Consider the following 25,852-nt stretch of genomic DNA (forward strand, 5'->3'; position numbering starts at 1 on the left):
CACAGTTTAAAGCAGACATTTTATTCTATTTCCTGAATAAGCAAAATGATATAAAAATATAGCCTTGCAGTCCAAAAAAGTCACATTACACAAACACTAAATCCACAACTTTCCCCAGCAGATAAATGAATAATATTAAACATGTTTACAGGGTGATGTACAAGTTTGCAACAGCCTAGTTGTTTTTGTATGCATAATTTTGTGATGTAGATTCCTTTCATGTTCATGAAAACTTGAAAGACAAGATCTCCTTAGCATTGCATGGAAGAACAATGCTGTTGTAAAAATGTACAATAGTACATAACTTTTGTAGTTGAACAGATTCAGTTTCTTTTAAGAAAGAATATACAGCATTATAAGTCTAAACCTTCCAAAGGTCATCAAGTTTGAAAAGCATGGAAGAGGCTTTGCTAGTCCAAAAGATTACAGCCAATACCACATTTATGAAAATCCTATAGGAAGATATGCATTTTTTTTTTTTAAACCTAGTCAGTTTCAGCCTTTGAAAGTGAACCCTGAAACAAGATAATGCATTTAATACATCCCTAACAATAGCTTATGACAAGTCAACTGAAGATTCCTCCTCTGATAGGGATGCTCTCATTCAATCCATGTTCTGTTAGTTTTAGATCTTCCAGGTCATCTTTTATTATGCTAATCAAATGACTCAGGCCTTCTTGTTGCTGCTTCAAATGCTAGAATAATTAAAGAAAGAATGTAAGAAACACTTCAGGTGTACCATTTATCACACAAAACTATAGCTCAGTCCTTGATGGTTAAAAGATCAGAACCTCTCTAAAATAATTAAGTTACTATAACAGCTATAAGTTTACTTTTTAAAAGCGAAACTACACGACTTGTACAAAACAGAATACATTTTTACCACTGTCATGCCTGAAGGCCTCTGAGTGCCTTACCAAAAAACACTCAACTATTTAAATTGGGAGTACTTGTGGCACCTTTGAGCATAAGCTTTCGTGGGCTAAAACCCACTTCAGCGAAAGCTTATGCTCAAATAAATTTGTTAGGCTCTGAGGTGCCACAAGTCCTCTTTGTTGTTTTTGCTGATACAGACTAAACATGGCTGCCACTCTGAAACCTACACTCTGAGTTCACTCAAGATTAGAGCTGGTTGGAAAAACGCAGATTCAATTACACTTTTGCCAACACATAGCGAGTTCCAGGGTTGACAGCACTGCTGCAGAGAGCGTGGAAGACCCAGCCTAATCATGCAGAACACCCACAGCTCCCCCCTGGCTCTCTGGTGGACCAGGGAGTCTGAAGTCTTAGGACTGGTTTTCCAAAATCTGCACTTCTGGGTAGCCCTGCATGAGGACTGCTTGGGGTACCACAGAAAAACAACTTCACTGCACAGGATTACGAAGAACAGAGCTCTTAATATTTGCTTGATGCTGTTGCTGAATTTCCTCTAGACTCAGTCCACTTGAGAGGCATGCTGAAACTTCAATTCCAACACCACTGTTTTCCATCTTTTTATAAGCTGTGCACCCTCCACTCAAGCAGGCTGTTGTAGAATTCTGCATGCATTTCTCCACAAGGAATACTTACTTGCTTGATTTCTTGTAGGAGATCTGCATCAATGTAGTACCTTTCTTCTGCCCTAACTGCTCCAAAATGATTTTGCATCCTGATCTGAGACATCAGTTCATTTAGTCGACCCTAAAAATAGATGGGAATCACATGTATTAGGATAGAAAAGCAGTTTCCCCCTGACATCCGTAGTCCTGAGAGAAAAATGTACCATCAGCGTGAAGGTTTTGGCTCAGCTTCTTGCATAGTTTTTGTTTTTTTTTTTTGAATTAAAGAAGAGGGGTGGGGGATACAATACAGTAAACAAACAGTCTGATACTGTTCATAAAAATTGCTTCAGTACTCGCTGTGTAGTTTTTGACCTTGTAAGGGGTTTTTTCAAGATTGGGTTTAGGACTTGCAAGTCTGCTGACTCAAATCAACAGGGAAAATGTCAATATTCTTCCTATGAAAGAAAACATTAACTACAAATGGTTTTAACCGAGCTTTGGGGAGATTATTTTACAGCTTTATTGTAAGTACACCAAGAGCCCTTTTCTGTTGCAAAAGCTTATATATAATTCACTCACCTTGAACTGAGTAGGTGCATTGAGTTCACATTGAATGGTGTCTAACTGTACACGAAGTTGTTCCTCATCAGCCTGAATGGCATAGCCACTTTTCCTTTGGATCTCTTGTTTAATTAACACCTGCAAAAGGAACCACTGAAGTTATGACCTTTGGAATGACTTGTTTTATGTGCATAAACTCCAAATGTCAAGATTCTCCTGCAGATGTCTCAGACAGAAGAGTGGCGTGTCTAAAGGCTGCCTTGTACGTTGTATGCAGTGTTGTCACTCCCATGCTATCAGAGAGACAAGGTGGGTGAAGTAATATCTTCTAGTGGAATAACAGAGGTCCAAAGATATTACCTCACCTACCTTGTGTCGCTTGTATGCTGTGTCTCAATTTATATCCTATAGTAAAAGAGAAATGGATTTACCATTTCTAGTAAAATATAAATCAGAGTCACAATGTTCTACCTGTACATTTGTTTCTGGGGTTTAAAACCACAGTCGTCTACTTCACTTGTGGCACGTTAGATACAGGGGAAATGTTTTCCACGAGGTCTCCCTCCCCACACTCCCATGTACATCTATTCCGCTTTCCCCACTCAGGTTGTCTTCTACTCTGCTGGCCCACAGATCTGAAATACATCCACCAGACAAAATTCTCTCTCACCTTCTTCAAACGCTCCTTCCTTCCACTCAATCCTTACACTTCCCCCTCTTGCCTTGTATTCGTCTTTAGAGCAAAAAATGTTTAAGATAGATCTTCCAGATCTATCTTAAAGCAAGTTACAGGTATTAAAGAAAACGCAAAACAGAAAATTAATTTGTCCATTTTACTCAAATGGAGATTAGGAATTTCTTACAGAAGGAAGTTTAGAACTGCCATATAGCTAACCAACCACACGAACAAGAGAATAAAAAATCCAATCAACCAGCAAGCCACTATCACCGTAACCATATTAACTGGGATTGTAAAAAAAAATTGCCATTTCAGATTAATTTGTGCTTCTATCTGCACAGTGTACACTCAGTTTCATGAGCCTACTAGGGAAAGGAGTTTATAAAGAGAGTCATGAATTGGTAGGAGTTGGGGCAGGTACAGGATCTGAAACTACTTAAAATTGGATTTAAAAACAACGCAACCTGACTCGTTCCAATAGGACAACTTTCCCACAAAGTTAGGCAGCTTTTCTGGTAAGTCTCTGATCTTGACTATAACAGGGTTTAAAAGAGAACTGGATAAATTCACGGAGGTCAAGTCCACTAATGACTATAAGCCCGGATGGGTAAGGAATGGTGTCCCTAGCCTATGTTTGTCAGAGGGTGGAGATGGATGGCAGGAGAGAGATCACTTGATCATTACCTGTTAGGTTCACTCCCTCTGGGGCACCTGGCATTGGCCACTGTCGATAGACAGGACACTGGGCTGGATGGATCTTTGGTCTGACCCAGTAGGGCCGTTCTTATGTTCATGAGAGGGAGACTTGCACACAAATTGAAAAAGAAACAGGAATGGGAAATAGAGCTGTTAAAAAAAAAAAAAGTACACTCTGTTGCCAGTGGAACATGCATCAGATTACTCACTGCGTCCAAGTGTTACCTGTAAGGTTCTATGAGAAAGGTCCATTAGTTTCCTCTTGTACTGTGCTATTTTTGCCATAGTTGTGGTCTGATTTTTCTGCAGCTCACTAATATCTTCTGATATTATCTGAAAGAAAAAAACATGGTTGCAGCTGGTGGCCATCCAAAAATTTAATTTAATCTTTTTATAAAAAAAACAAAAAAAGATTTTCCTGCTTGTAAGCATGTACTAGCAGCAGCAGCATTCGTTTCCCCTGCCATCAGAGTTTCAAAACAATGATCAGTCCTAAAGGAAAAGGGGCCATATTTGAAAACACCTGCAGAGAGAATCAGATGAGTAGTTCATAATGTAAGAATGCCGTCATACCCCCTTGTTTAATAAGTGGGTCTATTGCAGCCCATCTCTGCCCTTACCATCATTCTGTTTTGTATGTAATTAACTGAAAGTTTTAAATATTTATCCTGAGCAGGAGAGCGGCTGAGGGGGCTTTATTCTGTCAGTATCCTTACCCCCTTCCCACTCATGTCCCTTCAAAAAGTGAATATCTGTTCTAGTCATATCCATTACTAGGGGATCGGTGCCTAATATACGCTTCCCAAACTGAGGCAGTGTCAGGTGCTATGGCTTGAATTTTCAAGCACCCCACTCATTGGAAGTCAGGTCAAATGGGGTGCCTAATTTGGAGACTTTTTTGAAAATGCCTGAACTAAAAGAGTAGATTTAGACTGTCTTAGCCAAAAAGCTGATAATTCTCCTCTTGCAAGTGAGCAGATGAGAGAGAAGATATTCATACAAACCAGAAAACAGCTATTGCATAAGCCTTCCGCTCCAAGGTAGCATGGTGTGAAATCTCTGTTAATCATATACAAAAGTCTTAACAGCTTCCATAAGGGTAGTCTTAACTGAAGCTGAAACAGGAACTGCAAGTCACCTACTCAAAAGACATTATTCTAAATTCATAAATGCTCATAACTACACAGATGCAAGTGTCTATGGGTTTGTCTACCCTGGAATAAAAGATGCAGGACATGGCCGCAGCTGGCCCAGGTCAGCTGACTGACTCAAGACTCAGGCTGCAGGGCTAAAAATTGCTGTGTAGACATTCAGGCTCAGGTTGGAGTCTGGGACCCTCCCTCCTTGTGGGGTCCCAAAGCTCAAACCCAAACATCTAAAACAGCAATTTTACAGCTCTACAGTCCATGAGCTGGAATCAGCTGACCCAGGCCAGCCATGGGTGTATTGCTCAGTGTTAATACTTCCCAGATTAGTTCTCAGCAGTTGGAAATCAGGATTTACAAAGCCACAAGAGTCACACTTTTCGAGTGCTAAATCTATTGTCTGCAACCATGTTCAAAACGAATGGTGTCAAGTTAACACTTACATCTAATCTGGTCTGATGCTGCTTAGTCATCTGGTCTTGGACCTTTAATCTTCTCAACAGCTCTTTGAAACCTACCATTGGTACAGGGATGAGCCTACAGGAACAGAAGTGTTTGGTTATTAAACAACTCAAGATTTACAGCTATATTTAACAATATATTCCTGAATTGCAGACTCTGTTCATTACAAGAATGAGAAGTCACTGTAATTATGGGTGTTACATTCAAAAGTCCTCACCACTCATCCCCACAGTGTAGGCAATGACGTTTATTTAGAGTTGCAGGACTAGCAGGGTAGGGTTGACCCCAAGAAATGTGCTGGTTTGAAGTTCACAGATATAGCGAGCTAACAACTCCAAACAATTAACATATACCCTAGAGCAAGAACTTACAGCTTTCTGCCATTTGCAACCCCCTCAAAAAATCAGCAACGTAAAGCGAGACTACTTTAAGTGAGGAGTTACTGTATATTGGCTTACAAGGCAGGTATGGGGGGGGGGGGGCACGCGGGAATGACACGACACACAACGACACACATGACTTGGACCTGTTCTAGGCACCACCAAAAGTTATACAAACCTGCCACCCCTGGAGAGAGGGAGGGAAGGAAGGAGCCGCAGAGGGGGCTGAGTGGGTGTCTTTCCTTCCCCTGGGTCCTAGAGGCAGATTTACTAAAGTGGCATTTTTGTGAGGGAGATTTTGTTTGTGATTTTGTGGCAACCCTCTCATTACCTACCTTGTAGTTATCACATTATACAGCTGTACCCCTAAAATATCTCCTAAAGTTACCTGAAAGTTATTTTAGGAAGTGTTTGTTTTTTAAGGCTAAATTCACACCACAGATCCATGTTTACAAAAGAACAAAACACAAAAAAGAACCAGACTTACTTTTCAGGATCAGGATTATCCACTTTGGCCTGTTCCCAGATAATAGGATCAACACCTACAAGAGAAAATGGAAATTCTTGCCATAAGGACAATCTCAACAGTGCTTCAATAGTTTTCACATCACATGGCTGGTAAGTGATCAGATTTAATAATGCATGTGAAAGAGCCACACTAAAATCAGCTGTGAAACTGAATCTTCAAGCTATTAATTCAGCTTACTAAAAAGGCTTGGGCCCAGGTTTTGTGGAAATATCCGGGCCAAAGAACAGTTGTCAAGCTGTCTCACTGGTAGAGAGACATGAAAGGAAAGTGAAAATGGTGATTAAAAAAAAATTAAGTATCAGAAAGAAAGGTTCCTTAAAGCTGTCAGGAGACCACCAAAATCTGGTCCAAAAGGAAGATAAAAATAGTAGTACAAGCAACTACATTGTGTGTTAAACAAATGACAACATCAAAATCAAACACACAAGACGTCTTTGGAAACCTCTTATCAGTACAGTCAGGATGTCACTTATTTTGCCATTATTTCCAGTATATTAATGAATATTTATATAGCAATTTTATGATTAAATAAGCTGCAAATCTGGTATAAGACAAAGCGATGGAAAGACTTCATTTAGCTCCATCATTGCTGCTGAGCTGGCAAACGGGAAATCAAAGAAAGATCTAGCCATTAAATATTTTTAGGGCTGTCGATTAATCACAGTTCATTCACATATTAACTCAGAAAAATTAATTGTGATTAAAAAATGAATCGCACTGTTAAACAATACCAATTGAAATTAAATATTTTTGGATGTTTTTCTACATTTTCAAATACTGATTTCTATTACACAGAATACAAACTGTACAGTGCTCACTTAATATTTATTCCAAAAATAGTATTTGTTCCCCTCATACAAGTACAGTAACTTCACTGAACGTTGTAGTTACATTCCTGAAAAATGCTACTTTCAGCAAAACAATGTTAAACAAATTCAATTTCCCCATAAGAATTAATGGGGGTTAGGTGGAAATTTTTTTTGTCAGACAAAAGACATTATACACACACACACACACCACACACACACAATGTAAGTTTTAAACAACTGAATAGTGTACACAGCCATGATGATTGTGAACCTTGATTGAGGTGGTGAAGTCCGAGGGTGGAAGAGGGTGGGATATTTCCCAGGGAATACCATACTGCTAAACGATGAACTAGCACTCGGCTGAGCCCTCAAGGGTTAACATGTTGTTAGTGTAGCTTCACACTCTACAAGGTACCATGAATGGAGGGAGGAGACACAACAGATGCATGGCAATGGCTGCAAACATTCCCTGCGGAAACTGAGTATGATGAACCCGCGCTATCCCACTGGAGCACACTACTCCCTCCACTTTCCAAAGTGCCGGGGGGTGCATGTGTGTGAGAGACAGACAGACATGCACGTTGCCCCTTTAAGTATGCCGACATCACTCTAAGTACACTGCCTTTTTAAGTAGATCAGCAAGTTGAGACAGCAGCTGCTGCCAGCAAGCTCCCTCCATCCTGAGCCCTGTCCCCCCTTCTCTGTGGAGACGGGGTACAGGAGCAGGGGGGACACCCTGACATCAGCACCCCTCTTCGCCCCCCACCCCTTCACAGCAAGCAGGTGGCTCCCGGGAGCAGCTCCAAGGCAGAGGGCAGGAGCAGCACATGGCACGGGGGGGGATAAGGGGAGGAAGGAGGGGAAGACACAGCACCTGACCTGACCTGCCCAGCAAGGCAGCCGATTTTCCCTGTATTCCAGTAACGCACAGGTGTTCCAGTAAGGGGCCTGTTGTGCTGGGTTCCTACACAAAAGACTGTTCACGTCCAAAGAGCTTAGAGTCTACGCATAAGGTAAACAGATGGGAGAAGCACAAGGTGCCAATGATTCAATTATGCTAAAGCTTCGTTAGCTGCACAAAATAAAGAAGCAGTTCTAAAAACCAAAATGTATTCCAAAACACAGATCAGTAGTTAGTTACACCTAAAGTTACTATATCTGAAAAAGATGGGGCAGAAGTTGTTACTTTGTGCATTGAACAGACTTTGTCCCCATATAGTCAGTTTCCCCCTTTTTGTGAGTCTTTCACATAGCAATAGGGGAGAGAAAAATCATTTAAAAATGGCAGAACGTGATAGCAGAACCACAGGTATAGTACATAACGCTATTTTGAATTCATTTTTTGAAATTGGATTAGATTTCAAATCGATTCCCTTAGTTAAAAATTTTTTATCCTAATTTTGCTACCAAAGAGCCTGATTTCCAGCTATGGAATGAAAGATTAAAATAGACTTCAATCTTTAATGTTATTTTTGGCCTTTAAAAACCACCACAAAAAAAAAAGAAAAATTACACAACCCCACACATCCAGAACACAGGCAACTTATCTAAGCCAAAAACAGACAATTTGAGATTTTTGAACCTGGAGAGCAGGCAAAGAGTTATTCCAAATGTAAGTGTGAGAAGATCCTACAAACTATTCTCTTTAGGCCACAGACCAGCAAACAGAAGCTAAGTATCTATGATATTGCAAGTGAACAAATGAGCAGTCAAAAAGGTCACTGCACTCATCCAAAGGGATACAATTACCGTCTGTGCACATGTACTGATGTGTATTGGCCGAGTGACTCAGAAAGTTGGGAGGAGTGAATACAGGACCCTCATGGTGTTTATTTTACCTGCAAAAGTTACTGTCCTGGCTTATCACTTTTGCTGGACTCAATGAAGCAGTTAATAAGATGAACTGAACTAGTTTAAGACTCTTACAGTTTGGTTTACACTATTGTCTACCCCTGTATTAATTATTTGCATAACTTTGTATCTCATCAACTGAGAAAAATAAAGTTACTTTGTTGGAAGGGTTAGAAATATTTGGAACAGACATGTTAGTACATACGGTCAGCTTAAAAACTCCTTTGATTAAAAATGTCATTTTTTCCAGTCACTTACTCTCGGACACCTGGAGAACGTGGAAGGGCTTGTTTACCAACTAATGCAACACTCCAGTACATACCAGCAGGAGGATTCTGTAGAAGCTGTTTGATTTGTGCTGGAGAAAGTTCTGTTCTGGCCATGGAAAGGGTAACTCCAAGCTGCTGCAGTGATGTTTTTATGTTAACTTGTTCAAAATGAGCATACAGGGTTGTGGCTGGAACTCTCCTTGAAGTCCCATTTGGTGACCGCTCAACAACATAAATGACAACTTCAGTCCTGAACAAGCAAATGCAACAGAAAAGAAAACTATAAGAATACAAGTACCGTAGATCAGTTAATGGTTTACAGAAACAACAACTGAAATACAATTATAAGCCTGGAGCCAACCGACGAACAGAACAGCATCATTATTTTAAATTAATACATTCCAGTCTATTTAAAAAAAAAAAAAGCTGAAAATATTTACTGGTGACTAATATAGCAAACAAAAAAGTGAGCATCACATTCAGAATTACAACCACAAATATTAATCAATTGTTCAGAAGTCAAATACTTGTTTAATGAAACATAACTGAACTACAAAATTATACAGCTTTAAAAATATCTACACACAGATGCATTGTCAGCGCATATTAGAAACCACTAGGGTTCACATTTTGGGAACAAAGGAAAATGAACAGGATATCATGCACATATCTTCCTAAATTACATTAGCCTAGCCCACCCAGGGCAGAAAACATCACCATGCCCCTCCACAGTGGCCAAGCAAAAGAAAAGGACAGCCAACCAATCAGGGGGAGAGAGGGAAGGAGTAGAGGAGAGTGGGAAGTGTGCCTAATCAAAGCAAAGAAGAAGAAAAGCAACCAGTAAGTTGGTGCTCAGGGTGACGACCCTGCTCACCCATCCCTAGAACCAGCCCAAATTCTATCATTGGAGGAAAAAGAACTGGATACTGGAGTATCACATCTCGTGTCTTTTCATACATCAAATCAGTCTATATGTCAGGATAAAGTGGAGTCTTTGCTCTAAGTTTAGCAAGTGTGTGGATGGTAACAGACAAAAGGTGCCTACTGTCACGGGGATGTTAGAAATACTTAGGTAGTCCAGTGTAAACAGTCCTCTGGCACACCACAGGCAGAAGTAGCCAGTAACAGTCAGTAAGCAGACTTAATTCTGAAGCAAATATTTCTTGGCTCAAATGCTAGAATACCTTGTCAGCACTGGTCCCCCAAAAAAACAAAAACAAACACCACCACTGTCTACCTTAAGTATCTTACTGGTGGGGAATGCCCTCCACTTTCTAAAATATTTAGTGCATTTAACCCAGTTGCAGTAACCACTACGCATATCCCTGATTTTTCCTGCACTGCTGCGGAGCAGAGGAATCACAAGATTATTCTATTGCCAGAACTTTACTGGCCTCACTGGTGATACAAATGCCATATAAACCAAGGAAATCGGATTTAGTGATCCGGCAGAAACAGTGGAAAGAAACGAAAGGGGGGAAGGAAAAAAAAAAAAAAAACAGAATAGGCCAAAACCTGTATACAAAAATGGATACCGTCGAAGAACACAGATGATACTATATTGAGAATACAAACAAACATATATTTGAATATCCCTATAAGACTCTTAAAAGGAGTTTCAGCAGAAGCTTTGTACTGAAGCAGATTGACCTTAAGAGAGCCAACACATTATACACGCAGAGAAAACCAAATAGAGAAGGGGGCAAAATTGCACAAGAAGATATTCACATACTGATCATCTGGCAGTGTTTTAACACCTTCTACGTTGACCGTAAGGGTCTGGTTTCCTCCCAAAATTTTGTGCAGTGATTCTACTAGCTGCTGCTGCTGGTTTCGAATGTCTGCTTCTTTTCTATTGAAGACTAAGACCACCAGGCCATCTTCATCCTTGTTGTTGGGCATGCAACTGTAGCCCACAGCCTGTGGAAAAAGCCAAATTGGATGTTGTTAAAGGTTCACCTGAAAGTGGGATACATCAAGACATGGGTGTAGGAGAGAACACTCACAGAACTTCTAAAATGACAGACTGTACTCTAAGGCATGTTTTTAGTTTAAGTTTTTAAAAAGGTAAATTTTCAGAAATGTCCATTCTCTGCCTTTGAGAAATTTTGGCCTGTTCAGAAGATTCTAGAAACATAGAATATTAGGGCTGAAAGGGACCTCAGGAGGTCATCTAGTCCAACCCCCTGCTCAAAGCAGGACCAATCCCCAATTTTTGCCCCCGATCCCTAAATGGCCCCCTCAGGGATTGAACTCACAACCCTAGGTTTAGCGGGCCAATGCTCAAACCACTGAGCTATCCCTCCCCCCATACTGTTGGACAACAGAAATTTTGTTAATGTTTTGGAACGGGGCTGAATTAAACATAAAACAGAATTTTATACATTTTCTAAAATGCAAATGTAAACATAGGAGAGGGGATTTTGACTTGTGCGTGGTATTAAAAACCCCTTGTAATATAGAAATAAGGAAAAAAGGAAGATAAAAATCATAGAAATTTAGAGCTGATAGGGACCTAAAGAGGTCATCTAGGTAGTCCATCCCCCTGTGCTGAGGCAGAACCAAGTATAGCTGTCAGGGATGATCTAGGTATTTGTTTAACCTGTTCCTAAAAACCTCCAATGATGGGGATTCCACAACCTCCCTTGGAAGCCTATTCCAGTGCTTAACTACCCAAATAGTTAAAGCTTTTCTTAATATCCAACCTAAATCTGCCTTGCTGAAGATTAAACCCATTTTTGACTTGTCCTACCTTCAGTGGACATGGAGAACCATTGATCGCCATCCCCCACAGCCCTTAATATATTTGAAAAACTGTATCAGGTCCCTCTCAGTCTTCTTTTCTCGAGACTATACATGCCCAAGCTTTTTTAACCTTTTCACATAGGTCAAGTCTTCTAAATCTTTTTTCATTTGTGTTGCTCTCCTCTGGATTTTCTCCAGTTTGTCCACAACTTTCTTAAAGTCTGGTGACCAGAACTGGTCACATTACTCCAGCTGAGGCCTCACCAATGCTGATTAGAGTGGGACAGATACCTCCCATGTCTTGCATAGGACACTCCTATTAATATACCAAAGAATTATAGCCTTTTTCACAACTGCATCACTTCCAACCTCTGGGGATTTCTGGAACCTCCATTCTATGCAGTATTGACTGGAGTAGGAAGATACAGGGGAACACAACTCAAGGTGTACATACTGAGTGCTTCTATAGGTATAAAGGCTTAAATGAAATAGAACAATCTTGATCAAGATAGAACATTTGAGAACTCCAATACCCCCAAGACAGTTACTTTTCCATCTCAAATGTGTAGTGATGGAGTTTTGAATGCCTGTGTTTAAAAAAAAAACAAAAAAAAACCAAAAAGCAAACCACCCTAATCTTATCTTCTCTATTTTCTTTTAAAAACCTCTCTATCCTTTCTATGATAAACTTGCAGTAAGATTAAGTATTACACTCTTTGGCTGATGCAACTCAATATCCCAACACAAAGAAACTCTGTTGTTCATATTATAGCAACAGTAATTTTCTAAGACTGCAGGACAGTTTGAAAACAGTCATGAATTAGTGAGTATTATCCAACTTGCTTTAAGGCAACTGTTTTCATGCACTGAGGGGTTGTAGTGTTTTAAGGTTCAAATGCATTGCTTCTTAGCACACCTGGGGCAAGTCATTGAGATCTCCTGATACAATATAGCAAAGACAGTGAATTGCATGGAGGGGCTACAAATGGATCTTTAATATATGATGCATTGTTGCACTTACAACTCTTGCGTCAGTATACGCTCTACATTCTTAGAAGAGAAAGTCAAACGAGATTCAGCAAGAGTTCCCTCAAAGCAATTTCACTTGCGTACAAAAAGTCCATCAGCCTGAATCAACCCAGGGCAATACTCAAGGCCCTAGGACAAATAAGATTAAATATATAGCACAGAAATGCACTTCCCAGAATTAATGGAAAGCTAAATTTATGAGAAAGATTAAGTGTATTGTATAATTTGCAGAAAGCACTAGTAGCTCTCTGTTAAGAGCAGTCCTCTTATAAGTGGGTGTAAGACTTTTAGAATTTATACCTATATTAAAGTGATTGCTCAAAAGTGTCAAGTTTCCTACAAGAAGCTCCTATTAGTAGACTGCACCATAAAATACATTATGAAGACAGACAAATACCTGCCATCTTGTTTTACACCCCTTTATGTATTTACTATACATAGGTTCAGTTTTAGAACATTTCTAATATTCTGTGACTTGTAGGTCAAATCCAGCCTTAATTATACAACGAACTACATCAATATTCAGAGTAAAAACTGATTCTCTTAGGGAAGTATCTCAAATGTGTACAGAAAGCTAGGCTTATTACTGTCTTTGATATGTCCATTAATTGACCTGTAGCTGAGCTAGAGTAAGCATCATCAGATCTGTGGAGGATGAGGAACCCTGTACTCTTTGCTGACACAGCAGAACTGGAAACTGGGACAAGGCATAAGGACAACTTAAAGACTCCTGCGGGTAAAAGCAGATGAGTTCAAATCAGAATAAGCTGGCCTGAATTTGCTGATGCAGAAGAGAATATGGGCAGGCCAAATTTAGAAAACATTCTCCTGTTGCTGAGGTTGATGCAGGGAGCAACATTAAGTTTGCTGTTCTGCATCTCAAAAAAACCCCTAATATCCTGGTCTTCTAAAGCTTAAAAATTTGAAAGAATTTTAAGTGTTACTATTTAAGTGATCTGCCCCAGAAGAAATGCATTTCTAATAGAATAGTGCTCATCTTGGATGGTTAGTGACCTTAATTCTCCTAACACTATCCTGGAATATTTTATTTGTCATATTGCTCACATAAGCATGCATGTCATTTGTAATACTTCATCAGGGCCTAGATTTTCAGCAACCACGCCACTCAGAGCTTTGTCCCAGGCATATTAGAATGGGACACATTACCTTGAAGAACATACTATGTTACATAATTTAGCTATTGCTAATTCTAAGCAACTCCCACGATGCATTTAGGATTAAAACAGAAGACTGCAAATAGTCTCAGAATAAGTACTCTGATAAATACCAGAAGTATCATACCTTAAATCTGCAAAATGGGTTTTCCTGCGTGAACTCCACCGGAGCAATGTTGCTGTTAAAATATCCTTTGCCTGCCCCCCAGAAGGCTTGCAACTGGTTCCACTTTGCCAAAATAGCATCTCGCTCATCTCCCAAGAGAGTGGGAGCAGAAAGTGCACTGGCTGTGTTTATCAGCTGGTTGGACTGGGAAGGTGCCTGAGTGGGCTGACTGAACAAGCCACCTAATGCTAAAATCAGATACAGAAAACACACAGTTCTTGAGGAAGAAAGAAAGATTAACTGATTAATGCACACCATACTAGAGCTTCTTGTGCATTTGGGGGGCGGGGGGGGGGGAGACACCAAGAAGTCTGTGGGTAAATAATAAAGCACAAAGTTTGATTTTCTGAATGACATTATTACCCCCTACCCTTCTTAAAAGTGATGATGGAATTGTCTGACATTCAATTACATAGAGGCACACCTTATAAAAAGAGGTCCCTCAAATGGGTAAATATAGACACGATTGGATAAACATTCTTGGATGCTTTAAAATCTGAATGGTACATCTGTTATTGTGACACAGTAAAGCAGTCAGCAGATCATAGATCTATACATATCCTGACTTTTCTTTAAACCAAATCTGTAATCAATTCCTTCCTTTCTCATGATGCTGTTACTGCCACCATCAACTTGGTAAAGATTCTTGGTGCCAATGCTAAACCAAAAAAAGGGACCAATACGACACATGGAGATCCCAAGGTAAAGCGTAGGTATTTCTGAGGGCTCCTATAATGGGGCTGTGCAGATATGCATGCTATAACCAAGATGCTCAGAAGTCTCCTGGACTGACAACAGCGATCACCAATGTGCTGGATTCCTTTTTGATACATTTATGTTCCACTATCCAGAATTTGTTGGATCAACCCACACTTCTTGGAGACCAAAAAAATAAATGGAACAGACTTTTGTAAACCTTTTAAGCTGGGGCCAAAAGGGAGCACTGCCTGAATTTGAAATCGACAGTTGATGGTGCTCTAAACTGATTCCTTCTTTACAGGAAAGGAAGGAAGATGGGATGTGACTGCTTCAGGAGGCAGGGGAGGAAAATAATTCAGTTTATAAAGTCACTACAAAAAGCGAGCTATGTTCAGAAGCAATGTTGCCCCACGCAGCCAGGAACTGCAAGCAAGTCTCTTGCTATGGGCCGATCCTTTGGGCAATGTCTCAAAGAGTTTGGCCTGGTTCTCTTGGTCTCTTTCAAATAAGGAATGAAAGGCCAAGTGCCATTACAATTTAACCTACATGTTTTGTAGATAAAGAGAAACGAGCTGAAATTTCTGTTTGATTTATAGAGACCCTTGGATAAGACATGCCCACACTCATACAGAGTTTTTCCTTGTTAAGACATGGAACCCATGCCCTGATCTAGGCTATTCCCAAAGCTATCCCTCTTGGAAAGGGCGGGCAATATTAAACTTGGAAAAGAGCTACCTTACCATAGGATTTAGCTTGCTCTGCAGTAAGGATGGCTACATTGCCAACAGAAAAGCAAAGGCCATCCTGAGGCACATTGTGAAGGTACCTGGGTATTATGCTGCAAACAGGAATGTTAATCCGTTAACTTTTTAAATGATATTTAAATTATATCATTTACCCGGTTAACCGATTAAAGGGAGAGGGGCCCGCCCACGAGGCCAGGGGTTAATGGTTAGCTGGGTTAACCGGGAAGACTAATGCTTACTGGTTAACTGTTTACTATTTTACATCCCTAACTGCAAAAGGACAACACTCTCCAGGATGCTCTACAGAACTCTTGCTCCTCCAGCTTTTTCATGAGATCCCTTGTTGTAGACAGACAGTGTACAGCATCAGCAAGACAGGTAGCAGATAACTCAAAAGGTAAGTGATCCATCTCTTTTTTTGGTCCAAGGGGATGGACACTCTACTGGTACATCTTGAAACTACTGGGAATGTGCCAAAGTTTTTCATTCTCATGGAGAAACCTGTAGCAGTTTGAGCAAGAGGTACTTGAAGTGAGGGGCCTGCCAAATGGTGAATTTTTAAGCATTCACATTAAAATGTCAAGGCTATTTGGTCTTTTTTTTCCACAACAGAGCACTACTGAGATATGGGGCTTGGAGGTGAATTTAGTGCTGTGAGTGAGGTTTAGTTGCCTCATCTCCCCCTTCAGGTTCTGGTGCTCTGTGTAAAAGGCTTAGACTATGAAGGGTGCAGAGATCTGTAAACCCTTCACTGATGGTTCTGGGGGCACAAAAAAGCAGCTTAATATATTAGGTTGCTAGAATTTTCTATTATTTGCCCATTACTCAAGTAAACTCATGCTAATATTTTGATTACTCAGGAGCGATGAGCAAGAGATATTTTGCTTACTAACATTAGCTTTTAAAAGAAATAAAGAAGTCTTTGTACTTACTGGGCTGCTGCTGTTGGGTACTGAATCCTCCAAAGCCTAACCCAGTTCCTAAACCAGTACCTAGGCCGGTACCAGTTCCTGCTCCGCCAAAACCAGTACCAAATCCAAAACCTTTGTTTTGGGTAGCACCAAACAGTCCTTAGAGGAGGGGAGAAAATCAAAGATAAATAGAAGAATTACATATGAACAGCAAAAACAGATAAAACTTCTAAAAGACTGATGCTAAGTTTAATTCTAAATCAAAATGATGGCATCTCACCAGCGGTGCCTGTGTTGGTAGGAGCAGAAAAGCTAAATACTGATCCAGGAGCGGTGGTAGTTGTCCCAAATCCTCCAAAAGCACCTAGTAAATAAATTGTACAAATAAACAAGGTGGCTTTGCCACAAGGTTCAATCTCTTGTAGGTCATGGTAAACTGCACATTCCAATGCAATGAGTTTTATGAAGGGAGATGCTGACAGATGAATGTATTGTGACACAAGCAAATTTTTCTGATCATAGTTATTTACTTTATTGACAATAAAGTAAACAGGAGAGAAAGTGGGACCAAGAAAGCAATACATAGTGACAAGTGACCTATGGATATGAAAAAAACAAAAAAAACACCACACCCTTAGGCTTTAGTTAACTTAAGTTGCTCAGTCCCAGATGTGCTCTCCCCATCTACAGAAAATTATAGCTAGTACTAATATTTGTCACATTAATTCTCTAGAGTCTAGAATAACTGGATTTTTGTGGGATGGGATGGTAAGTTTTTAATATAAAGGACCGTGGGTATCTGGCTGGTGAATCTTGCCCATATGCTTAGGGTTTAGCGGATCGCCATATTTGGGGTCGGGAAGGAATTTTCCTCCAGGGCAGATTGGAAGAGGCCCTGGAGGTTTTTTGCCTTCCTCTGTAGCATGGGGCACGGGTCACTTGCTGGAGGATTCTCTGCTCCTTGAAGTCTTTAAACCACAATCTGAGGACTTCAATAGCTCAGACATAGGTGAGGTTTTTCGCAGGAGTGGGTGGGTGAGATTCTGTGGCCTGCATTGTGCAGGAGGTTGGACTAGATGATCATAATGGTCCCTTCTGACCTTAGTATCTATGAATCTATTTAATTAAAAATATAAAAGAACTACAAACACTTCGGTGGAACTAAGCATCTTACATACGATGGTTGCATATGAGCAAGAACACAGACAGTAATGTTTGCTTAAAACTCTGGAATAATGTATGAATTCTCTTTTTTGTGGAGTTATGTTTGTGTGTGTTTTTTTTATAACTACAACACCCCTGTGGCAAAGCCATCGTCCCTCATGTCAGCAGGATGACATTCTATGTCCCAATCCTGCAAGAAAATCTATGGGGGTAGACTCCTGTGGAATTCCACTGACTTCCATGGGCATGGATGACTGGGTCTCTGTGACGTTCTGTACCTAGTGGGAACACACTACACCCCCCATGTTCATCCTCGTAAAATGATTGTGTGGTATCGAATACAAAGTTTGTCGTGTCGGGTGTCTTTGGAAGGGTCATGATGCACTGAGCATTGTTGTTATAGTGATGCTATAGAAATGGTTGTTACAGTAATGTTATAGGTTGTAATTTCATGTATACAGCGATGAGGCTGAAAATGTGTCTTCATGGCTTAAAATAAGCCCAGGCAAAAACTCTCCAAGAGCAGAGAGTCAGTTCACATATCATTAGGGCATGTATGGGACAAACCCAGCCCAGCCTCACAGGAACAAAGGATGCTGGCTTAGGCAGCAACAAAAGGATCTGTTGGATTCTTGAGTGAGTCACCCCCCCCTCCATTCCTTTGGTCAGTTTGGGACTGTGATGAGCTAATGCTCACCTGACTCTGAAGGGGGAAGGTGGGGACAAAGCCAAGAGGGAAGAAAGAACATGATAAAAGGGAGAGACGTTTGCCATGCTTCCTCTCTCTTCCACCTCCATCTACAGACGTCACCATCAAGTGACTGAAGTGCTGATCGAAGGGGAGAGCCTGGCAACCAGCCAGCCTGTGGTGAGAAGTTTGTACGGGTATTGAAAGTGTTAAGATCAGCTTAGAATGCATTTTGCTTTTATTTCATTTGACCAAATCCGACTTGTTGTGCTTTGACTTATAATCACTTAAAAATCTTTATAGTTAATAAATCTGTGTTTATTCTACCTGAAGCAGTGCGTTTGGTTTGAAGCGTGTCAGAGACTCCCCGTGGGATAACAAGCCTGGTACATATTATTTCTTTGTTAAATTGATGAACTCATAAGCTTGCAGCGTCCAGCAGGCATAACTGAACACTGCAAGACGGAGGTTCCTAGGGTTGTGTCAGGGACCAGAGATACTGGCTAGTGCCATTCGGTTGCACAATCCAAGGAGCAGTTTACATTGCAGAGGCTGTGCATGAACAGCCCAGGAGTGGGTGTTCTCACAGCAGAGCCTGGTAAGGCTGGCTCCCAGAATCAAGGATTGGAATGACCTAGCAGAACACCGGTCCAAATTGTAACGTTCCCTGGTGTTGTCTCTCTGTGGAGATCAGTTTTCGGGATCAGGTCCACAGCGTGGCACACAGGTTATTAGGAGGATGGATTTGTCGGAACAGTTTACAATGCAAAGGGAAGTACTCAGTTCTTGAGAGGAACAGTCAAAGGGCCATACAGTAGAACCTCTTTAACATGTAAATATGTAAGATATCTATATCTCAGTTCAGACGCATGGGCTGAAATGTCCTCAGTAAATTGATAACACCCCCAATTTTAGAATATCACTTCTTCAAATCTCTAACGCCGACCGTGCCATCTCACTGCCTGGCCAAGACAGCAGAACAAATACAAGGCAGTACTTCAAAAGACTTGACTGGATAAGACTGAGTTATTGCCATAAGATGAAGGGCTATCAGGATTTCATATATGCAGTGGGTACCTTTACCCTGACATTAATCCCAGGCACATTTAAAAAAAAAAAATAAAAAAATCAGTACCTTGAATCATTACTCTTAACCAGCTAAACATAAGCCCACAATCTTTTATCAACAGCAAAGAGTGGTCCTCTTCCAGCTCTGAAATATTTGGAAATTGCAAACTTTCCTTCTGGGTGTGGATTTCACAGTGGTAAGCCATGCCTTTGTGATCCCCCTTTACATTACTACAATGTACACGGTTTGGGATGTCCCTTGGTCTGCATTTGTAAGAGGTAGCAACACCTGCACCCTCCAAGATTCACTGGCTGTATGAAGTCCAGCAAACATGCTTGAGGTTTTACTTTTATTAGCCAAAAATTTAAGTCAGCAGTTCCCAAACTTGGGGTCTGAACAGTTGACTAGTCATATGGTGCTGGATCCCCTCTATTTCCTGCTACTTCTACAGGTGTTCAGGCCCTTCATGATAAGAGTCTGTAAGAGCAGCTGGAAACCTGAAGAAACCAGACTAGATGCCTCTACTAGGGGCCTCTGCTACACAGTATTAAAAATAGGAACAGAACCCCCGGGACTTGGAGTCACCAACAGCAGAATCATGTCCTAGTAACAAAGTACTAGGGGAGCATAGGGAAAAAGAGGACCATATGGCTGAGCAGCATATCCAGGGAAAAAGGGAACCAAACAGAAGGGAGCACGTGTAGGGAAATGAAGAGAACAAGAAGAGAGATTCACTTTTCAATTACTGTAGCTGCCACAGAGATATGTGATCATAGATGGGAGAGGAGGTGGTCTGCAAGACACTCTTAAGATGTCCAAGTGTTATAATTTGTACAGTATAGGGCCAGTCTGCCTGAGGGACTATCAGCTGCTTTCCCATCACAGCACTGAGGCTGTATCTACTGATGATCCCATGGTAAAATCTCAAGAGATAGGCAGCAGAGGAGGCATGGTAACTTTAAGACATGCTCACGTTTTTATATACCGGAATGCCTCACTGGTCTCATTCCAGACAAGGCTGAGTAAGTGGTTTTCTTAGTTTTTGGGTGGCGAACAGAAGTGGAGGGGGAGAGTTAGTTTGTAAGTTTTGTTTAGATTATTCTTTGGCTTTACTTTTGGCAAAAGCTTAGACGCCTCCACGTGATCGCCACTTTATAGTTAGGGTGTATAGTTTGGTGGTGGGCACAAGTGGACAGCATTTATTTCTACTGAGATATTATACTGCAGCTAAGTATTATGGACACATTTTTCATCCTCAAAATTTCCTTTTAAATACATAATTTCAAGCAGATATATAATAATAATTGACTGCCACTCAAAGTTACCCAACAAACCAACCAGACAAATTATATATATGAGCCATGCACTTTGCTCAAGAGCAGCAAACTCAGCTATCTCCATCCTTTTCGGGGGGCAAAGGGAGCAAACTCCAGAGTCCAGGGCCCTGTCCCGAGAAAACAGTTTCCAGCCCCAGACATTGGTAGCTGAGCCTCTTGAGCTCTAGCTTCTCGCAACTACTGCGGCTGTACTGGGGAAAGCAAGAGCCTTCTACATATCCAAGATTCAAACCATATACAGCTTTATAGATTGAAATCAGCAACTTGAATTTAATTTGAATCAAGAAGGAAGCCAGTGCATTTATCCAAAAAAAGGGGCTAAGCAGCTCCTTGCAGCTACTGTTCCCCGCAGACAAGCAGTGGTGTTTTACACCAGCTGCAAACATTGATGGGCTTTCAGGGGTAACTTCATGCGGTGTGCATTGCAATAATCCAGTGTAAAATTGCTCAGACACATATTCCTGATCCGGACACGTGTGAAAGTAACCATCACCTTATTAGAGGACAAAAGATGAAAAATATACTTTATTTCACTGACAAGACTTGGGTATCCTGGAGCATTAAGAGGTCAAAAAGCAATTCTAAACTGTACTCATAGACAAAAGATAGAAATTCTCCTCGAACAGAACCTAAAGAAGCCATCCCATTATACCTTTGAGATTCTTTAACTCAGCAAATCGGATCACCAGTCCACTCTGATCTTACTCCTGAACTTGGCCAGGCAGCAGAAAAGCAAAGACACTATATCATATAGGTTAGATGAAAACAATGGCATTACAGTCTCCCCCAGGGGCCTCCTATACACATATGGAGCAGGAGGAGTGACAGCACCTCACAGACCCCAACTAAAAAAAGAGTCCACTATGTAGACCAGCTGTTGTAAAGCCATTTGTAAGTTATATGTAATAAAATAAAAAAAAAAAATTTTTAAACTTAGTGTAATGAAACAGTCAGCTTGAAATGGCATGTTATGTATGGCAGGAAAGCAGTTATGAGTGGAAAAATTATACAATCTTAGTTAAAATTGCAAGATTATATTCAATCAAGAGCTTTATATAGAAATATCAAACAGTATGGTGTACATGATTCAACAAATGGATATAGTCATTGGAAATGACATGTCAGTTTATCAAAATACAGTTTACATCTGAATCAAAACAAATCATGTTTTAGTTATAAATCTATTATATTTACCATCCCTGTGCATTCAGAATGAAACTTAAACCAGACTTAATTTTCAACCTGATTTGATTTTTACTCATTCAGAGCATCAGCTTTATGCAACTGGATGAAAAAGGTTTCCAGTGATAAACCCAGAGCTTCAAACTCACTGTGTAATGACAAACTGTGTGAGAAGCACTATCAGATCATGGGATTTTTTTTAATTATTATTATTATTTTGTACTTTGGCCAACTTGATACCTTTGCTTGAAAATTATTTAACTGTAGTACTAAACTGCTAACACAATGAAAACATGCATCTCAGGTTTGGTTTTAATTTAGCCCATATCCATTAGAAAAAGACAATTGATTAGAATTTGTACCAGAGTAAAATCAGTTAAATAAGATTTACATTGATCATCGGGTGCATGAAAGTGAGATGGGTGCTAGAATACAAAAAAATACGGTAAGACTGTGGAATGCATGTAATTCCTATACGAGCAGCTGCAAGAACAAGATCCCAGGGCTAACCCTACATAAATGGAAACATATGAAATAGTATACCACCACACAAGGCACAAATATTTTCACGTAAAAAAAGGTAAGACTAAATTGAAAATAAATCAATGTGATTACTCAATTGACTAATTTACACTGGATTGCTGATTCACTTCACAACAAATAACCAGTGTCCACACTAGGAAGAACAAAAAAAGCTAGAGCATCTTTTAAAGACAACCTTGCATCTGTGCATTATTTCAGCAGATGAACAACAGTACTTGAACAGAAACAAAAAGCAAGGGTGATTGATTTTGTGCTGATCGTATAAAATTCGTTTCTCCACAGAAACTAGTTAAGTGTGGTGTGTTCATGATAACCAACTGAAGTCCAATGAAGAGACATAAGGAAAGATGAAAAACATGACTACAGTAGTCCAAGAATCTAAAGTAAGGAAATGCGACTTTACAGATTTACTCTGTAATTATGCAATATTACCAATATCCGAACAAAGAACTGAGATTACAGTTTGCCAGTAAATCTGACCATTTGCTAAATAATCAAGACTTAGATTTAGACTGGCAGGACACCATGGTTTATTTTGTTTTTAGAGAAAATGGGCATTTGACAGACCAAGTAGTTTTCTTTCAACAGCTATTTCACTGGATTTGCATAGAAAACCCAGAAATTAGTGGAAGTGTTTTAAAGATCACATTTAGAGATTTTGCTACAAGTTATTAAAAACTTTGTTCCCTAATTTGGGCCATACAAAAAGTATTGAAGTAGTTTTTTATACTTAGATACCAGAGATCTGAAAAGAATTCTTGGACCCCTGCTATCAACATTCATTACGAACAAGTGTGTGTGTTATCTACCTGCACTTGCCAGACTGTTACCAAAATTGAATGGTGGCGCTGAGGTAGTGGACACACCGAAATTCCCAATATTAAAATTCACTGCAGGATTGGCAGTTAATCCGAAACCCCCAAAATTAAACCCACTGGCAGTGGAGTTTGCAGTCTCAAGCCCACCAAATCCTAACAGGTGGGAAGCAGAAAGAGAGCACGCAGCATTAGTTTGAAGCAAAAAAAATAGTGTTTTCCATAGCCAGGGACAAGAAAAACAAATAGTTAAAGAAATAAAAAGCATAGAGGAGAGAAGTTATTCCATTTCAAATGAGATTCATTTATTTAACACAAATGGAGTAGTCCAAAGTTTTCTGCTATTTAACCTATGCTGTTAGCAGATACAAAGCTAAAGCACAAATAAAAAAGTGTAAGACTTCTCTCCCCCTCCCGGCCCCACACACACACTTATGCCTGATCTACACATGAACGTTACAGTCATGTAACTGTGTCAGAGGCACAATTTTTTCTGCTATGGTTATACCAGTACAACCCCTAGCATGGATGCAGGTATATCAGTATAGAAGTGACATACTGGTCTAGTTATTCCCTCTCCCATATGGGAAAAGTTTTACAACAATGTAACAGAGTCCAGACTAGGGAGTTGTAGCATTTTAACTCTATTAGTACAGCCAGTATAGCTAAAGCAGTACAACTTTCCAGGGGTATGTCTTCACTGCAGAGTTAATTTGGGTGATCAGCACTTGGGTGTGAGTGGCACACTGCAAAGCCGTATTCAAGTGTGTCCATACTGTGTCCACACTGGTACTATACTCACGAGGACTTTCGTGGTTATATCCCAGCATTCTTAACATTGCAATAAGATGAATCACTCTATGATTCTCTTTCAGTGAACTGTGGGAGAAACTGTGTTTCTATGCACACAGGAGGACTTTTGGGAAGGCATTGGAGAATTATCAGCACCCGAGCGTTTTAGCCTGTATCTACGCTGCAATATGGGGGGGGTCACCAGCCTCAGTGTAAGCAACACTCAGGCTGTAGCCTGTACCCTAGGCCAGCTAGCCAGCCTGGGTGTAAACACCACCAGCAGTCAGGCAAGAGGTTTTTGTGCATGGATGGGAGCCAGACTAGGGGCACCACTCAAGTAAGAGCCTGAGTTACCTCTGCAGGGAGGATAAATGCCAGGGCAGACAAAGTATTGGAAGTCTAAGTGCTCTGAAGGGTCTGGAAATGACTTGCCTTTTAGCACAACTTCTTAAAGCTTTGGTGTCTAGTTCACAAATACAGCTATGCCTAGACATGCCAAAAACATTTACAAAGCTTAAAAAGAACTTTCCCCTCCTCTGATTTCAAGTTAGATGTATCCTTTCCTCCGCCCCACATGCTAGAAAATGTCACACAAATGATAAACTATCTAGGGACGCCTCTTAAAAAGCAAAGAGCAACCACCCTATTGTGCTTGAACATGAAGACTTTTGTGAATACTTGAGTTACCTGATAACAATTATCATGACTGACTAATCAGTGCCAACTAGTACACATCATGTACAGCCTCATCTCAGCTAACCGTGAATAAACTTTTCATAATCACATTAAATTATGTGATTATGTGACTCAAGACAAACCCTGTTTAGTTTCTGGTTTGGGTTTTGTTTGTTTTTTTACACTACTCTGCCATCTGTGCCCCTCTTTAGTGCAAAGGTAACGAACCTCCAGCTGGCTTTACGGAGAAAGGATTATACCATAATGTGACACTATCTGCAGAAGCAGCCAGCAAGAATCATAGAATATCAGGGTTGGAAAGGACCTCAGGAGGTCATCTAGCCCAACCCCCTGCTCAAAGCAGGACCGATCCCCGATTTTTGCCCCAGATCCCTAAATAGCCCCCTCAAGGATTGAACTCACAACCCTGGGTTTAGCAGCCCAATGCTCAAACCCTGTAGGGACAGCTACAAAAATTCACCCCGGGGCCCCTCCCGCACAAGCCTTATTTCAATGGCATGAGGCTTTAAGAGGGACGCATTTCCTGCGCAGAAACAGACCAGCGCGGCTGGGGGCAACGAGCACTTGCGCCCTGGGGGGGCCGGAGCGGCGCCCCGAGCTCACGCGACGGGCGCGAACTCAGCGCAGCGGTTACGCCGCCCAACGTGCTTGGTTTGGTTGTAACTCATCGGGACGGAGGGGGAAGAGGGAGGCGGGCAGCGAGCCGGGGGAACGGCCGGGGTGTCACCGCCACGGGGGCGGGGAGCGGCCGGACCCACTGCCCAGCCGCCTCATGCTTCCAGCAGCGACGCCCGGCTCCCATCCCGACCAGACACCCGTCCCGGCGCTGGCAAGGCGGGGGGGGAGAGGGAGGGGGGAGGTGCACCGCCCCCCGCTCCGGTTGCTAGGGCGACCGGCATGGGGGGAGGGAGGCACGGAGCGGACACACCCACTGCCCCGCCACCCCCCTTGCAGCCGGTCTCCGCGCCCCGGCCGCCCCGCGCGCACCTGTCGGGTTCGCGGCGGCGGCGCCGGCGGCTGCCCCGAAGTTGAAGGCCATGAGGCGGCGCGGTTGGCGGAGTGCAGCCGCCGCCAGGTCCGGCTAGGAACGATCACCCCAAGGGGAACGGTTCCGGGTGATGGCCCCACTCCCGGAAACATTAACAGCCCCGGCAACCCGCGCCTGAACGCGAG

The 25,852-nt window shown here is 41.3% G+C and overlaps 1 protein-coding gene across 1 annotated transcript; it reads right to left on the reverse strand.

Moving 5' to 3' along the window:
• NUP54 (nucleoporin 54) lies at positions 1-25,852 on the reverse strand. The gene is made up of 12 exons (XM_077814909.1): positions 25,667-25,852; positions 16,674-16,757; positions 16,415-16,552; positions 13,999-14,225; positions 10,655-10,842; positions 8,976-9,172; positions 5,952-6,006; positions 5,066-5,159; positions 3,703-3,810; positions 2,121-2,240; positions 1,570-1,680; positions 1-695 (listed from the first exon to the last, which is right to left on the reverse strand). The coding sequence occupies exons 1-12, from the start codon at positions 25,716-25,718 to the stop codon at positions 567-569; spliced, it is 1,503 nt and encodes a 500-aa protein (XP_077671035.1). The 5' UTR covers positions 25,719-25,852; the 3' UTR covers positions 1-566.

This window comes from Eretmochelys imbricata, chromosome 4 (assembly GCF_965152235.1).
Source record: "Eretmochelys imbricata isolate rEreImb1 chromosome 4, rEreImb1.hap1, whole genome shotgun sequence".
In the NCBI taxonomy this organism is placed as follows: Eukaryota; Metazoa; Chordata; order Testudines; family Cheloniidae; genus Eretmochelys; species Eretmochelys imbricata.